Below are 17312 nucleotides of genomic sequence, written 5' to 3' on the forward strand. Positions count from 1 at the left end.
TGAGGTCTCTTGGGAAGATGTCAAGCCCAAAGAGCAGGCTCAGGCCCTGGCTGTCCCAGCTTTCCTGGGTGGATCATGCTGCCCACCAAACCTCTATGTGCTCTTCTCTGTATTTGCAGTTAGAGGACTCAGCTCGACGCTGGGGACGGGAGAAGCAGGACTTGGCCACTCGGCTGCAGGAGCAGGAGTATGGCTTCAGGCATCCCTCCAATACCATCATCACAGACCTGCCTGTGAGTGACCCCTCCAGAGGAGCTCCTGAGGGTTCCAGGGGTGGAGCTGGCAGCCACCCACTCCCCAAGTCAATGCACCATGAGAAAAACCACCCAGGGGACAAGGGCCTAGGCTGAAAGTCATAGACCTGGGCTCCAGTTCCCACTCTGACCAACCGAAGCCCTGGCCATCTCAATTTCCGCAGCTGTTGGAGGGGAACAGAAAACCCCTGCCGAGGCTATCCCACAGCAAGTCTAACCCACCTGTGAGAAACAGGTGATGGCTGTGGATGTTGGAAGCCCACATGAGCATTTCTAGAATGCTCTGGCACTGACTGTTACTTTAAGGATGGCTTTGGTCCTGGGTAGAGTAGCTTGTGGCCCACCCACCCAACGCCATCATGCGGAACCCATTAGCACACCCTTCTGGGGCAACTGCAATCCTGTAGACAGGATACCCTTTTACATGCCAAACCTGCTAGGCAGGGGAGCATGTAGCAGAAAGTAATATTGCCAGCTGCTCAAAACCAAAGAGGCCTGTTCACAACACCCCCTCAAGCTCAGCCCCAGGGCCACTCAGTAACCCCAAGCGAAGGCCAGATATCCCCTGCTCTTGAACTGTCAGCCCTTTGCTCATGGCTAGAGGCCCCAGGACTCCTGGAAAAGGCCTGGAAAGGGTAAAGGAACTGACAAGGAATAGAGGCTACCTCTGCAAACTACCTGCTGAGCCCTATGGATTCTTGGAGAGATTAGATGTGCCCTGCGATTAGATGGGTTTTGAAATCTTTGAGAAGTCATGGCCCAAGGAATTTTGGATCCTCGGAGGCATGGCTTGGCCAAGCCAGATGCCCTTGGGCGGGTCACTCCCCCGGAGCCAGGTGCACTCACCTGCCTCACTTTGCACACCGCAGAGCCCCCTGACCCACTCCAAGGACCACAGGCGACCCTCAAAGCTGGACCCATTGCCACCCAGCTCAGAGATTAATCCCAATAAGCCCTCATACTCTGAGACGGAGACCTCTAAATCCCAGCAGACGTGAGCACTGGAGCAGGCCTCCCTCCCTCTGTGCTGGGAAACCTCATCCCCGCCCCCTAAAATGGCTTTATTAAATTCTGTAGCTCACTGAGCATTCGCCTTTTTCCTGGAGCAAGGCAGCCGGGGGACCCCAGCTTCCTACTCCCATCCCTCACCCTGGTCTTTTCTTGGCCTGGGATCCCTGCCTCAGCCCTGTAGCTCCCTATCTGTTGTGGGAGCTACCATCTTTGGAAAGCCAGAGGTCATAGTGGACCCAAGAAGCGGGGGAGAAGAGGCCTTCCAAAGCAGTGGCCAAGGAGACAGGATCTCCAGACCTCTGGAAGAAGTGAGGCCACCAGAGGCCAGCTCCATTGGGAGATATGACAGAGGCTGAGACTTTCTTTCCACCTGCCTCCAAACCTTCCATAATGCCTGAAATCCCTTCTTTCAAACTTAGATTTTCTGACTCTTGGGAAGGGAAAGACTTAAAGCCCTCCTGAGGCAGTAACTTCTTAGTGTGAAGTGCCCCAGGGTTGGGCTAGGCTGGCAAGGTCTTGTCCAAATTGAGAGGCAGAAACACAAAGCAGGTAGGGCCAAGAGAAAGAGCCCCCACTGAAAGTCAGGAGCCCCCACCGAAAGTCAGGTGTAAGCAGGCTGGGTGACCTTGGGGGATGCAAGGAACTGCTCTGGGCTTCAGTGTACCCGTCTACACCATGCAGAGCTTGACCTCTTTGTCCGTTAGGCCCTTTTCAGCGCTAACATTTCTTAGTTAAAGAGGACTCAGGCCTGGAAAAGAGAAAGGAGGTGGGAAAGAAAGAGAAAGAGATCGGGAAGAGGGCTGTGTGATGACAGAAAACGGAAAGTTTCCAGGAGTGGAGTCAGAAATTGAAGAGGCTGGCAGAAACAGCCACGCCAGCTGGGCGGCTGTCCCGAGCTGGGCTCGCTTCCCTGTCTGTCTGCAGGACTTAAACTTGAATAACTGAGGGCCTGGAGAATCAGGCACCTGTTTGGGCCAGAAGTTCTGAAACTCGGGGAGGGAGTTAAAGGGACGGACGTTGGGCCCAGTGTCAGACCATCTGAATAACGCACCACAGACTGCAGCAGAGCCCGGGAAGGTAGCCCCCTGCCCACCCCCCCGCCCCCCGGGGCAGGCAGCCGAGGCCTGGGGCAAGCCCTGAGGAGGGTCAGGAGGGCTGGAGGAAGCTTGCTGGTCTCTCACCCCCAGAACCAGGCACCTGCTCGAGGCCCCCAGCAACAGCCCCTGGTGGTGCCCGAGAGTCCTGCTGGGCCTTGGCAGGAAGTTCTCCTGCCCTCACCGAGAACCCACCAGAGTTTGGCGTAGCCAAGCCCACCGCGAAGGCAGGACAGGCCCACGGCCCTCAGGCCCTTGACCAGCAGCTGTGTCCGCCTGCCTGACGCTCCCTCGGGCACAGGGGCAGTAAGCCTTCTACCTCGTCTGCCTCGCCCCCAGCCCCAGGGAATGGCCAGGCTGGTCCTGCTGGCTCCTGAGCTGCTGAAGGTCACAGCAAAAATGGCTCCAAATGTGGCTGCTTGGGGTCCCCCACTCAGGCCTCAAATGGGCTGTGGACCAGGGCCAGAGGCCATGTTCACAGCGTGGTCAACACCTCTCGGGTCGGATGTAAATTACAACACTTCACAGAGTTCAGCGGTTTACTGTCTTGGTGGGTGAGCATGCAGGGGGACGAGGTGGAGGAAATTGACCACCCAAAGCCAAATCTATCTGCTCAGCTACTTCCTCCTGGCCAGAGCCAGGCAGGAAGGGGCAGGTCCGGGGGACAGAGGCCTGCAGATGCGGAGGCCCCCACGGCCTGCGGGCCCCCGGGCCTCCCTCCCCCCCGCCGCCGGCCACGGGCGGGAGGGCAGCGTGCACCCGGTCCCGTCACGCCTTGGGCGGGTCCTGGTTGTAGGGCCTGAAGGTGAGGACGATGGGCTCCTTGGGCGTCAGGATGAGGTTGAACGTGGTGCCCATGTCACAGAGGTGTTGGATTTCAATCCTGAAGTTCTCCAGCATCTGAGAAAGGGGGTGGTGGGCTTAGGAGAGAGGAGGGGAGGGTCTGTCTCCCTTGGGCCAGTTCACTTGCGCCGGTGAGTGGCATTGAGCTCTGAGGAGTTTGCCCGTCTGCTCCTCATTTGACCATCCCGCACCCGAAAACCCACGGTGAGTGCTTTGTTCCTGTGGTTTAGGCCTTGAATTTAATGAGTTTCTGCAAACTCCACCCCACCCCACGCACATCCCAACCCCACTGTAGGGGAATGGATGGCCTGGGGCACCAAGGGCTGATGTGCGGATTGGCTCAAAAGAGGAGACAGCAGGCAGTAGCACAGGGCTGGGTGGAGGGGCAGAGGCAAGTACATGGGGGCAGAGAGGGAGTCGCGGGCTGGTGCCCTCCTTAGGGGCCAGGGCCGCCCCCGGTGCCCGGTGTCTCCTGGCCCCACTCACATGGATGAGGAAGATGGTCATCTCGAGCTCAGCGAGGCGGCGGCCCAAACACTGACGCACACCCCAGCCAAAGCCCAGGTTCCGGAAGTGAATGGCCTCCTTGTTTTTGGCCAGCCATCGGGTCGGGTCGTAAGTGTCCGGGTTGGAGAAGAAGGTGGGGTCTCGGCCCATGGCATAGGTGGCCACCTGTACCAATGTCTGGGGACGGGGTGGGACAGGGGCTGAGTAACACCCAGCTTCCCCACTCACCTGCTCTCCCAGCGCCATCCCTGGGCCCTGACAAGGCTGCCCAGATGACCAGGACAGGACATGGCCCACTGGGAAGCCTTGAACAAGTCCCTGCCCCTCGCTGAAACGCACCCATCAAATGGGGTTGGTGTCCCTGTCCCCACGTCCAGCAGGATCCAGGAATGGTTTAAGACAAGGCTCGAGGGATTGCCCGGCCCTGTGCTCGCCCCAGAGGGCTCCCTGAGACCAGGCAGCCTGTGGGGTCCCCCTCCTGCCCCTGGGTTCCAGCGACCATCCAGAGTCCAGTGGGGACGGCGCTCCGTGCCCCCACCCTGCCCTGCAGTCACACTTGGGCTGCTGCTGCTGACGCCCCCACCAAAGCCCCAGGTCCAGGGAGAAAGGCAGGACAGAAGCCCTGTGGTTGCCATCCGTCTGACCGGCAGCGCCTGCAGCCTCTCACTGCACCTACCTTCTTGGGAATATTATAATCTCGAAGAACCAGGTCATTTACGACATATCTCTGCAGGGTCACGGAGATGGGGTGGAGTCTGTGGGAGGAGGGCACTCAGAAGTTAATGGCCTCAAGGGTGCAGCCGCCACCTCCCCCCCCCCCGGCCTCCCAATCCGGCATGGCACCCCAGAGGAATCTGGAGGCAAGCCCTGGACTCTATTTCCTCCTTCCCTTTCCCAGCCGTCTCCTCCAAATCTCTTCCTTCCTACTCCCCATCTCCTCCTGCAGCTGCTCCTCATAGCCCTTTGCCCTGGCACCGCCTGTCCAGGGGTTCAGAGGAGTGGGGGGCAGGCACAGGCGCATGGGGACTTGCCTCAGAGTCTCCTTGATGCTGGCTTTGAGGAGCGGGACCAATTTCAGCATCACGCTCATGTCGCCCTGGGCCTGGCGCCGCGCTGCCAGGACCTCTGCCCGCAGCATGTCCTGCACCCTCAGGCTGCGTGCCATCTCGTACATGTTCCACTGCAGCGTCATGGACGTCTGGCGGGGGTTGCAGAAGACCGGGAGGGCCGGTCACTCCTCAGGTGCCTTGAGGTCCATGACCCACGCTAACATTTCATTTCAAAGAACCTGCCCCCCATCCCAGGCTCCAGAGACCACCATCGGCACAAGCAAAACAACTGAAAAGGCAGATGGCCAAGAAGCCTTTCTCCCCCCAAGCAGGGACATCTCTGCCCTCATCCCTTGTACCTCCAGCACCTGCCCATTTCCCCAGCCAGTAGAGTGTCACCTGACAGCCAGGACCTTCTTCCAAAGAATCCCAGAGGCCTGGAGAGGCCAAATCCTATTTCGGCAATGTATGTACACCTAGTGACTGTCATTCCTTTGAAAAAGCCTTGTTGGACAACCACCCTTCTACCCAGTATAACCTCCCCAAACCTCAGCATTCGCCTGTACCAGCACAGCTTAAAGTAAGGCTCAAAGGTACTGACACCAGAACCAGACCTTTTCTACCCATGCACAGTTTAGCATGTGGCTCCTACTGAGATGAACCAGCCTATCTCAGTGTTCTCGGTGGAGATTTGAATGACCCTAGTCAAACCCCACAGTCGCAGATTTCTCCATGGTGACAAGCTAAGCCCATCTGTGGCCCCAGCCTGGGGCAGCCCTCCCGCCTGGGAGAAGAGGCTAGGCCATGGGTCGTTGGCACATTATCTTAACAGGGATCATATTTTTGTCCAAAAGGCTTGGACACCCTTCTTCTTCCTTCCAGCAGAGGCAGCAATGACAAAATGTCCACAGCAACTTCCCAGCCTAAAGGCCTTCCCTGGTTTCCCAGAGCCTCCAGATGAAGTCCAGAGGCTCTGATTGACTCAAAAGGCCCCTCGACACCTGGTCCCTGCCTGCTGCTCCTCCAGGCTCTCCCCCCGCCCCCAATTTTCACCTCATGCTCCAGCTCCCTAGAGCTACACATAGCTCGCCATGCCCAGACATCCTCCTCATGCCACCAGACTTCGTTCAAATGCTGTTTCCTTCCCTGGAATTCCCTTCCTCACCTAGGAAACAAGGAAGTACTCCTTCAAGACTCAATCAAATGTGTGCAGTTATCTCTGTACCTCCAAGGCCTGACATAGAGTAGGTACTCAGGAGACACTTGCTTAATAAAGTTAACTAAGTTACTAGCTGTATGATCTTGAGCAAGGTACTTAACCTCTCTGTGCCTCAGTGAGTTAAAAGCTTACAACCCTGCCTGACATGTAATATGCACTCAATGAACGTTACCTAATAATAATAATGCTCGTTCGGCCCGTAAGCGTTTTTGAGAGGTCTTTTCAGCATGGCTGACAATAACCTATGTTTAAAACATCCACCTGCAGCCTGGGACCAAAATTCCTCCATTAGAACATAATATGAGTATATGAACTAGGAAAGAAAGTTAAGTAGTCCCCGGGGCTTTGGCGCATGCTTCTGCCTGGCCCTGAAATGCAACTCCTTCTTTCTCCTCCTGGCATTGTCTTTCAAGATGAGCTGAATTTTCACTCACCTCCAGAACATTCTCCTGACTTTCACTACTCCCCCTCAGCTGCGTCAGCTCCTGGGAGCTGCAGCCTCAGCCCTGATACCACGCGTGGCAATCGTCTATCACATCGGGGGGGAGGGGGCCCAACACAGTAGGTGTGGTTAATCCACTGAATTAATGGTATGCTTGGAAATAGCGAAAATGGGAATGTGTATGTTGTATTTATGTTCCCACAGTAAAAAAAAAACCAAAACAACCAAAGAGACAATGGCAATTAAATATACTATGCCATCCTGGTGGGATCTAATAAGGAGAAAAGACTCAAAAGGACATTACTGGGACATATGAAAAAACTGGAATGTAGACTATAAACTTTATATCAGTGTCAAATTCCTTGAACTTGAGAACTGCACTTAAAGTGGTTAGATAAGTGAATATCCTTATTCTTAGGAAATGTTCATGGCAGTATTAGGCGTTCAAAGAGCATGATGTATACAACCTATACTCAAGTCTTCAGAAAATGGCTTGATAAATAGAAAAACAGAGTGACAGGTGGATCGGTAGATAGATGGATTAATAGATAGATAAACAGAATGGTATGGCAAATGTGATAAATATTGGTGGATCTGGGTATCTGGGGGATAGGGTGTGTTTGAATTCCTGTGTCAGTTTTGTGTTATTTTTGTAACCATCCTGTAAGTTTAAAAACACTTTAAATAAAAAGTTAATAAAGTAATGCTTCCATAATTTGTTAAGCTGCCTATTATCTTATTTCTTAAAGTTGAAATTAAATTTACTTAAAAATAAAAAATAGTAAGTTTTTAAAAATTATACACACACACTCATGTCCTTATCCCAGAACCTGTGTGTGACCTTATTTGGAAAAAGAGTCTTTGCAGATCATGAAATGAAGGATCTTGAGTTGAGTCATCCTGGAATACCCAAGTGGGTCCTAACTGTACTGACCAGGGTCCTTAGAAGAGACAGAAGAGAAAAGCCACAGAGACACAGAGAAGGCCACGTGAAGACGGAGGTAGTGGTTGGACCCAGGAGGGCAGAGCCTGGGGCAGATCCCACTGGCCTCCTGGGATCTGAATGAGCTGTGTCCTCCACTCAGAGGCTAGGGACCTGTGGCTGGATGGACACAGGCCGGGCTGCGCACTGGGCTTCCACAGAGCAAGCCTCCAGATGAAGCTTTCTCCTCTTGAAGACTCTCTGGAGAACCTGGGCCTCACCCCATCTCACAGGCAAAGAAAAAATGGCCAACCAGCCCCTGGACATGTCCCACAGATGACCTTTGACATCACCCTCCTAGTAGACTAGTATTTAGGAGATGGAGCCAGGAGAGAGGGAATGTACCACACACGGGTAGGACACCCCTTACTGCAGATCCAGAGGCCAGTGCAGTCTGGTAGGGGGAGGGCATGTGACACAACCTCACCGTGTCCACGCCTCCCGCCAGCAGTTCAGTGACGTTGGCCTTGATGTTCTCAAAGGGAAGCTTGCTATTTCCCAGGAGGCGGTAGAGTATGCCAGGGTAATTGCTGAAGTCTCTTTGATGTCTCATATCCCAGTAGAAGTTCCGGGTGTATTTTTCAGCTGTGGGGCAGGAGGACAGAAATAAAAGTGAGGTTCCCTGCAGGCTGGATGGAAGGAGGACGGTCTTTATGCTCGGCCCCTCCACCCAGCCTCCCCTGCCTTCTCCTACCCAAATCCTAGTCTTCTGTTACCAAGCACAGCCAGGTCTGAAACATTGTCCTTAACCCTCTGGGGATCATGGGCTGCTTTGGTCTTCCTCCAGAAAAATCTAATCATCCCCAATAGCCAGGACCTGGTCACCATTTACAGGAGCTCCAGGTCATGCCTGGCACCCATCTCTGCCCACCAGAATATAGGTTCCCTGTATGGCAAGTCAATGCCACTGACCTATCTCGGGACAAAGAGGCAGGCCCAACCTGGGGCTCCCAGCTGACTCTTGTGCTCTCTCACAGGCCTGGGTTTCCTACTCCCTGAGATAGATAAGGCTCCCAATTCCCATACTTGGCTGCCCAGGACACAGCCCTCACCTTTATCGAAAATCACATCCCAGGAAGCTGCATGGTCCCTCCAGGTCTTGGTCCTGAGCAGGCGGAACAGGTCCGGGGGGAGGCTGAGCATGGGGACACTTGTGTGAAACATCTTGTATACGGCATCAATGAACTGCTGGGCCTCAGGGTCCACCACCTCCTCCAGCATCCCCAGGCGCTCCCCAAATACGACACTGGAGATGGCTGGAGGGTGGAGGGGCAGGAGGCAAGAGGCAGAGGCTGAGGATCTCCTCCACCTGGACACCTGAGAGCCTTAGCTCCCAGGGACTCCCACCCACCCACCCTCCTAACATGCAGGATCTCTTGCATCCAACCCCAACCTCTTCAGTGAAGAAACTGAGGTCTGAACCCTAAAGAACTGAAGGAGCAAGGTTGAGGAAAGCTGCTCTTCCGACAACCACCCCGGCCCTTTAGGAGAGATTTGCCAGGAGAGTCTCTGGCAATCCCAAGCTTTTCCCCCCTACTGTGTCAAGAATTTGAATTCTAAGTTCACATCAAGTTCCAGACACCACAAATCTCCAGCTGTATAACTCCTACATGTTCCCCGATATCCAACTCAGATTAACCACCCAAGCTTCACCTCCTGTGGTGGATTGAATTGTATGCCCCAGTCTGGACCTGCTCTAGGTTTTGGTCTGCCTTCTGGTGGGTTTGGACCCGTTGGAAATAAGATCTCTTCAAGATGCTGCTTCAGTTAAAGTGTGGCCCAGCTGAATCAGGGTGGACTTTTATCTGGATTACTAGAAGCCTTTATGAACAGAGTGAAAGGCAGATGGAGAGAGAAGCCCTGGGAAGAAGCAGCTGGAAATCAGTGGAGCCGGGAAGGGAAGAGATAAGACACTGACATATGCATTGCTATGGGATGGAGAAGCCAAGGAACCCCAAAGATTGCTAATCAGCGAGAAGATACCAGCTCTGGGAGGAAGTGAGCCTTCTAGCCTCTGAAACCACGAGGCAATACCTGCTGTTAAACCAACCCATCCTATGGCTTTGGTTTTAGCAGCTAGGAAACTAAAACACCTCCCCTCACAGACTCCAAGACTATGAACCTGGAGAGGGAGACTTGTTGATGGAAGGGCTGAACAAAGCTCTGGCTTTTGGAAGATGGTGGCAATGGGAGCCTGTGCTTTGGGGACCCTCACCCCCACAGTATGAATGCCAGATGAGAAAGGGTATGCAGCTTCCCCTGGTAGCTGATAGCGGAGGATGTGATCAGCAGTACATCCCAGAAGCCAATTCCAATGCCTCCGCAGGGTCTGTCTTGGGGATCAGAGTGGGAGAGTGGATGCTGAGTTCTCCCACCCCCAGGCCCTCCAGGTGCAAGCCCCTTACACTCAAAGGCAAAGCGAAACAGGTCACTGCTGATGTCCCCTGAGAACTTCCCAGAGCCCTGCTGCTTGATGCGCCTGTGCAGGACACTGACAAAGTCCTGGGCCACTGCCTCCAGCAGGGGCACGAAGTTCTGGACGGCCTCCAGAGCCATCACCTCCTGGTTCAGGACCACCCGGTCTGTCCTCCAGTCTCTCGAGTTCCTGAGAAAACACAGAGTCTCTAGCAGACAGGTCTGGAAAACACCGAGGGGTCTAGCTCGGCTCTCCCAGGAGGCCAGGCCATAGCTCAGAGTGCCCCACACTCCCATCAGGGACCAGCCCTCATCTCCTCCCAACTCTTCTGTGCTTCCTTCCGGGCTGGGAGAAGAGACAGGAAGAAAGGAAGCAAAAGAAAACAAAAACCTGGACCCCACCCCCCAACCCCCCTTCACTCCTTCTGCCACCGCTGCAAGCCAGGAATTAATATTCTTACAACACTTAAGAAACTTTCTGGCACTCAGCTGCAGGCATGCCCCCATGCCACCATGCCTTCCTCCTGGCCAAGGCACACCTTGGGCAATTCAAGGGCCCCTCTGTGTCACTTTTCTGATCCCTGCACAGGGAAAATTGACCTTTCTTTCTTCCTCTGCACCCCCACCGTGCCCCATTACTCACCTTGGTTGGGAAGCTCAGGTGTCCAGAGTTGAGTTAATCACAATCCTCTGTTCATGGCACACTCTTGAAAATCGAGCCACACAAATCCTTTTTCATTGTGTCAGGGTGTTTTGTTTATAAGAGCGTTAGGATAAACTCACCACCTAACATGAAAACTTGACGGTACCTTAGATTTGCCTATGTGGTCCTGCCTCCCCATCTAAGGGACTGCCAACCTGAACCCCTTGCTTTCTTTTATGTATGGTTTTCTATATCTGATCTACATTTATTTCTAAAGCATACTTTAGAAAAAGTGTGCTTATTTTTTAACTTCTTTAAAAAGCTATCATGCTTCAGGGGACTTCCTTTTCTCACTCAATTTTATGTTCCTAAGTATCACCCATACTGTTGTGGGAACCTGAGTCAGTCGTTTGACAGGCACATAACCCCATTTATCATTCACTCCTGTTGGACATTTGAGATGATTTGCTGGTTCCCGCTATTAGGAACAACACTACCATAAACATTCTAGTACATGCACATGGGAGTACGTGCAAGGGTTTCTTCAGAGTCTTCCCTGAGAGCAGAACTGCTGGATCATAGGTATGTGAATGTTCACCTTTAGGAGGTAAGGTCCAACCATTCTCCAAAGTGGTGGCAACAGTTTATACGCCTACCAGCAATACATGAGAGTTCCAGTTGCTTCGCATCCTCACCAGCACTTGATAAGGTCACATTTCAAATTTTTGATGGGCACATTAACGGAAAATGGTACCCACTACACTTAACACAGATTTGTCTGTGTTTCTCACTGTCCCTTTTAGACTTTGAGGGACTCTAGGTAGCAAGGCCCTGCCCTACTCATCATTGGACCCTCAGCAACTGACACATAGTAGGTACTCAATACAGTGAGACTTAATGAATGAGTCAATAAATGAGAATTTTGTAAGGTCTTTTCTTATGCATTAAGATCTTGAGCTGACCATTCATCATCACCATCATTGTTTTATGGAGGCAAGAAGATTCCAGGGATTTATTTGCCTAGAGACACCAGCTAGAACAGGCCCCAGCCCCTCAGGCCCAACCTCTGCCCTCCCCACAGCTGCCCCTTATCTCCATTCTGCTGCCAGGAGATGGCCCAGGACTCACTTTAACAGGACTCCAACAGGTCTCTTATAATGCTGGTGATAGGCCATCCAGGGTGGGACGATGAGTCGTTCAGGGTTGGGGCCCTCGAACTTAAAGAGAATGGCCACATCTTCAGGGTCAATGATAAAAACTGATTCCCTGTTGCCGAGCTTCTCCCTGGAGTGGCAGGGGAGAAGGGATGTGACATAAGCATCCAAGGTGCCCCTGGAAACATGGGGCAATCAGAAGGGGGTCTCAGCACAACCACCTTATGGTTAAGAGTGAATGCTCCAGGGAAGCAGGTGTAGCTCAACAATTGAGAGCCTGCTTCCCCATATATTAGATCCCAGGTTCAATCCCTGGTATCTCCTTTAAAAATAAATAAGTAATTTTTTAAAAAGAGTGTATGCTCCAGAGTCAGACAGGGCTGGGGTTTGCAGGTTCCACAACTCACTCACCATGTGACCTGTGGCAAGTCACTTACCCTATCTGAGTCAGTTTTCTTTCTATACAATGGAGAGAAATACAGTACCATCACACGGGGAAGCTGAAGGATGAAATGGTATGAAGCACTGTATAGGCGGGGCCCTCAACAAGCACTCCAAGTGGCAGCTTCATCATCATCCTTACTTTCACTGTCACACCCCAGCACGTGTTCAGATTCAGCCCGACCCTCATCCCATCCCACAGACTTCCAAATTCCCACACTCGCTCTGCCTTTGTCTACACCCTCAGTGCCCCCACCCTCTCACCCACCTGCAGAGCTCAGAAACATAGCCCACTGTCATGTCATCACTGGAGTGACTCCATGTACCATGGGAGGACAATTTCAGGTGGCTAACTAGGCAGGCCATCTACCAAGTCCAGCCCATCTCTTCTAGGCTGCAGGGTGGAAATTCTGGGAGTGGCCCCCCTACCCCCAGGACTCAGACACCTGGCAAAGCTCTCTCCCTATTAAAACTGCAAGAAAACATCAAGCCCCAAGGATGGGTATACCTGGCACAGCACTTTGCAGATTGTCTCTAGTAAAATACAATTCTCAGAAAACAATTGAAAATTTCACTCCTCACTTCCATCTGCCATTTGCATAAGAAAGTTCACTCAAGATAGATATTAAGGCAGGAGTTCTTAACAAGGGGTCCGTGAGCTTGAATTGAAATTCAAAAAAACATGATTCTTGTGGGGACATGTTGGTGCGGGTGTGATATATTTATTAAATAGTATCCAGTATAGTGTGGACTTAGTAAGGGCTCCGTGGTTTTCACCTGACCGACAGAGCGGTCCGTGGAACAAAAAAGTTTAAGAACCCCTGCTTTAAGGCAAAAACCAAGATGCAAAAACACATAGGTACCAGCCAAGTGCTTGTGAAAAGAGAGAGAGTGAGAGAGAGCAAGGAAGAAGGCTGCTTCAACCCCTGAGTCCCGGAACCTCGGCTGTCTCCCCCTTTCTCCTTCGCTTGCCTGTGGCCTTCCAGAAAATATCCCAGTGTTTTTCCAGCCACCACGTGCTCCACTCCACCCTCCCAATCCCCCAGCTCAGCAAAGTCCTTGAACTGTTGTTATTGTTAATCCCCCTTCTGGGAATCCAGCCCGAGGCAATGACCCTGACACGACGGCCAGGCCGAGGGCATTTGTCACAGCATTGTATCTAATCGCGAAAAGGACGGTGGGCACCAAAGGGCCACTATAAACAACTGCTGGAAAAATACAGCTCATCCATACCGTGGAACATGGTGCTGCCTTTTAAAATTATATCGAGAGAGAAAAGAAGTTCTTGATATATTGATGTGGGACAACATCAAACAGCATATCTCTTATCGAAGTTGAGATTGTACCTGATTTCGGTTTTTCATTTGTGTTTGTATTTTCCAACTTGTTCTATGAAGAACAGGAACATTTGTAGTAAGGAAAACAACCACCAAAGTCATATTTAAATTCCTCACGTTTATTCAGAAGTTTATGGTTTTCAGGCTTGAGTATCATGACGGCACACAGAACTGGAAGACAATTCGGGTTCCAGCCCTGCTGAGCTGTGTGTCCCTGACAGGACCCTTCGCCTCCCTGGGCCTCGGTTTCCCCACCCGTAAAATAGGGATAATGACACCCACGTGTTGCAAGCTCAGATGAAAGTGACTCAAAGAACAGAACGGCGCATGATAAGAGAAGGGAGTCCTTCTCGCTCCTTGTTCCTACTGGGGGCATCGGAAGCCGGGACGAGGAGGAGGGGGCGAAGTGGCAGGCTGACAGGAAGGGGCCAACTCCCCAGGTGAGGTCGGGGGCCGAGACACAGACAGCTGAGGGCACGCGGAGAGGGGAGAGGCACAGGCCACCCTTCTCCCCAGCCCAGGCGCTCCGCCAGGGGCCCTGCCTGCCTCCGAAGCAGCTGCATAAAACAGCCAGTTACACTTCAAAAGGCGCTGCGGCCGCGGGAGGGAGTGACCCTGACCCGTGGGCAGCCGGAAGCAAGACAACAAGCCTGGCTCCCCGCTACGCCACACCCAGCCAGCCCGCCTTTCAGATCCCCAGCTCCCTGCGCGCTGAATGTTTTCATACCTGTCCCACTAGACCCTTTCTCCTAAGTAAAATGCACTGTCCCTCATTGTCGTCCCCCCCCCTCACGCCCACCTGCCACCTGCACCACCTCCCCTTCCTCTCAGCTGTGCCATCAAAAAAGAACCTGGGTGTGGCTTGAAGGTTGCTAAACCAGGAACAAGGGAGCAAGGTAGATCCTGGACACCGGGGAGCGCCCCACCCAGGCTACGTGGGAGGGACAGAACCAGCCCCTCCAGAAACACACAGGGCCGAGGGCCGCACCCCAGCGGGACAGGGATGGCGCTGGTGACCAGGGCAAGAATCCTGACCTCTCTGAGCCTCAGGCTCCTCCTGGGATCACAGGTGGGGATCGGCAGCCTCCCTCACCAGGTGTCTTAGGGGTAACCAATGCGGGAGGCTTTTCCTAGTGCTCATTCTCTCACCAGCCCCACAAAGTTTTAAAGGGGTCTGGGGAGAGCGGAGACCTCAGGCCTGGAAACTGAGTCCGCAGAATGGGAAGCCTCTCTTCTTCTGCCACCTAAGCTCAGGCCTCGGAGAAATCACATCAGAAGGTGGCCAGGAGCCTGGGGTGGGAGGGGACACGGCAGGGCTGCCAGGCCCCGCTGCCTCCCGATCCCACCGGCCCCCACCCCTCGCCAGGCTTACCGGTAAATGGGACCATACTTCTGGAAATTCTGCATGTGGTGGTGGTGGAGTTCATGCATGCCATTCTTCCTCCAAAAATGGTACAGATTCAGCCAGCCGTTGTCACCGAGGGAGGGGATCTCACTGAAGGGGCGGGGGCTGCGAGTGGAGAAGCTGGCTCCTTCTCTGGCAGGTACCCTGGGAAGTCCCGGGCCCTCCCACAGGGTGCTCAGGAGCGGCAGGCAACCTTTGACCAGGGCAGAGCGGGGAGAGAGCCCCCTGACCAGCATGCTGTCCCCACAACTGTCACTGTCCCTGCTCCACTGCAGCAGGGTCTGCCGGGGCAACTCTGGCCCAGGCTCCCCGCTCAAGCTTATAACCCCAGCTCAAGGCTAAGCGTGGAGCCGCTAAGCGCGGAGCGGAGTGGAGGCCCTCCTCCTGCTGGCTCTGGCCCATGCACAGCCCCTCCCAGAGTGAGGTCGCAAGGCTTAGCCTGGTATTTCCACAGCCAGAGAGGCTCCCCAGAGCAAGGAGACCCCTTGGAGCTGGCCCCTGAGATACCTGGCCCTCTACCTCTGCTGGCTGCCCTCTATAGCCCCAAGGCATATGCAGGCACCCTTCAGGATGTGAGGGACTCGGGGTCCTACCACCTTGCCAGCTTGGCGGCAGCAAGTTGTGACCCACCTATTTATGTGTGTGATTATAAACTGTTTTATTATAGTTCCCTGAATTTTAAAATTCTACTTTTTCTACTTGTGGAAAAAAATGCTCTATATTTTTTGAAAATTTTGTAATTGGCAGGTATTGCTAATATTATTTTTACAGATACTATTATGTAAAAAAATAAATTAGTGAAATTTGTTAGAGAAAGTCAGTGCTCACTGGGACATGAAGACTAAGGATTGCAGACAAGCAGGAGTTTATTGGGAAGCTCTCCCAACAGAGGGGGTCTTTAGCCAGCGGCAGCAGTCAAACCCTGTTTCTGGGGGCAAGGAAGGTGGTCCTGGCTTTTATCAAACACAGCTGGGGATTCCAGGGCTGGGCTGCCCAGGCTCAAATTCACACAGGAGGTGCTTTGGGAGATTCTCCATCAAATGACTGCGCACCTCGTCAAGGCGGAAGACAGAAACTCACTTTCCCAGCATCCCCTGCAACTAGGACGCAGGCAGACGACTTGGGCTCTACCAATCAGATGCTCCCTTGTGAAATTTTAGTGAAGCGCTAGTATCAGGGTGAGGCATGTGCCGCGTGGACTCCTCTGCAGCCTTGGAGCCTTGTGGGGCTCAGTGGGGTCACCACTAAGCAGTCCTGGGGTGTGATTTTAGCAATGCCCCAACACCTTGGCATCTGAGCCTGTTTGTTTACCCTCCTAGAGATTTTGTTAACTACATCGTGTTCCTTTTGATAAATACCCTTCTGCCCACATTAGCTAAAGTGCATTCTTTTGTTGACCACTAAAAACTCTGAACGATACAATGGTAAATAACTAGTTTATTGCTAAAAGCCTGTCATACTCTTACATTTCAAGCTTATCATCTGTACCTACATTCAATAAGTTGGATCATTTTGTACCAACCTAATTTTAATTTATGACCATAGGCTTTAACTCGTTAAGGGGATATTCTGGGAACCAAAGAGAGAAAGTCTCATTACAAAGTGGCATTTGATGGAAAGAGGGGGGCAAAAAGGATTGCCTCAGGGACTACTACCATAATACCTGTCGTTCTACCACCTTCAGACAAATGTTTAAAAAATATTTTGGTGTATTTCCTTCTAGCCTTTTTTCCTATTGATTCTTCCTGGTTTCTTTTTTTTTTCCAAGTGGTTGAAATTTTGCCCATTTTTCACTTCACAATCATCAAAATAATCCATATAGGTGATTTAAAAATTCAAACCGTATTTTTTCAATCAGTCAAGGTCCAACCAGAGAAACAGAACAAATAGAAGATAGATATTAAGAAATTCATCACAAAGGATTCGTTTTTTGCAAAAGTGGGGCATGGCAGGCAAGTCCAAAATCCACAGTGCGTGCCATTAGGAAGGGCAGGCTGGAACGCTGGGGCAGTGATTGAAACTGCTGACCTCAGGCAGAATTTCTTCCTCAGGGCAGCCTCTGCTCCTCTCCCCAGGCCTCTCCAGCGATTGAATCAGGCCCACACAGATTATCTAGGATAATTGTCTTTACTTAAAGTCCGCTGATTACAGATGATTATAGAATTGCATCACATCTATAGCAACACTTAGAGTCCACCATTTCAGCGCTACTAAGCTTATAAGAAAAAGTCAAAATCCCCTGCCCCAACGCGCCTCATTCCTGATGCCACAGAGGGACATGGGAATCTCAATACTGCCAAGTACATCAGGTTCCTTTCCATTTCTGTTTCTTCTTGGAAGCATCTTGCCTGGGCCTTCTCCCCTTTCCCTTCCCCAATCCATGCTGCTCATCTCTAAGTCTGTATACAGCTAGTGTCCAGCTATTGCTCCCTATCCTCTTGGTAGTTTCTTTTTACTGGCTCCCTTGTTTTTCCAGAATGCCTCTGTCTTAATTTCATTCCTAGGGTTGCCATCAC

General features: G+C 52.3%; 2 protein-coding genes across 6 annotated transcripts in view; one reads left to right on the forward strand and one right to left on the reverse strand.

Annotated features, from left to right (window-relative positions):
* CCDC33 (coiled-coil domain containing 33) overlaps positions 1 to 7142 on the forward strand; it is a 115386-nt gene extending 108244 nt beyond the window's left edge. For 4 of the 5 annotated variants that reach the window (XM_058294480.2, XM_058294483.2, XM_058294482.2 and 1 more), the window contains 2 exons: positions 120 to 233; positions 1124 to 7142. In XM_058294480.2, the coding sequence (XP_058150463.1) occupies positions 120 to 233; positions 1124 to 1252 (243 nt within the window). In that variant the 3' untranslated portion in view covers positions 1253 to 7142. Of the gene's footprint in view, positions 1 to 119 lie in introns of all 5 variants that reach the window. The other variant, XM_058294481.2, reaches the window with a different exon arrangement.
* CYP11A1 (cytochrome P450 family 11 subfamily A member 1) lies at positions 2885 to 15145 on the reverse strand. The gene is made up of 9 exons (XM_004476623.3): positions 14764 to 15145; positions 11588 to 11743; positions 9807 to 10006; positions 8454 to 8657; positions 7829 to 7986; positions 4741 to 4907; positions 4386 to 4464; positions 3689 to 3886; positions 2885 to 3259 (listed from the first exon to the last, which is right to left on the reverse strand). Exons 1-9 carry the CDS (start codon positions 15030 to 15032, stop codon positions 3128 to 3130), a joined length of 1563 nt encoding a protein of 520 aa, XP_004476680.1. The 5' UTR covers positions 15033 to 15145; the 3' UTR covers positions 2885 to 3127.
* Between the last annotated feature and the right edge of the window lie 2167 nt (positions 15146 to 17312).

This window comes from Dasypus novemcinctus, chromosome 3, assembly GCF_030445035.2.
Source record: "Dasypus novemcinctus isolate mDasNov1 chromosome 3, mDasNov1.1.hap2, whole genome shotgun sequence".
In the NCBI taxonomy this organism is placed as follows: domain Eukaryota; kingdom Metazoa; phylum Chordata; class Mammalia; order Cingulata; family Dasypodidae; genus Dasypus; species Dasypus novemcinctus.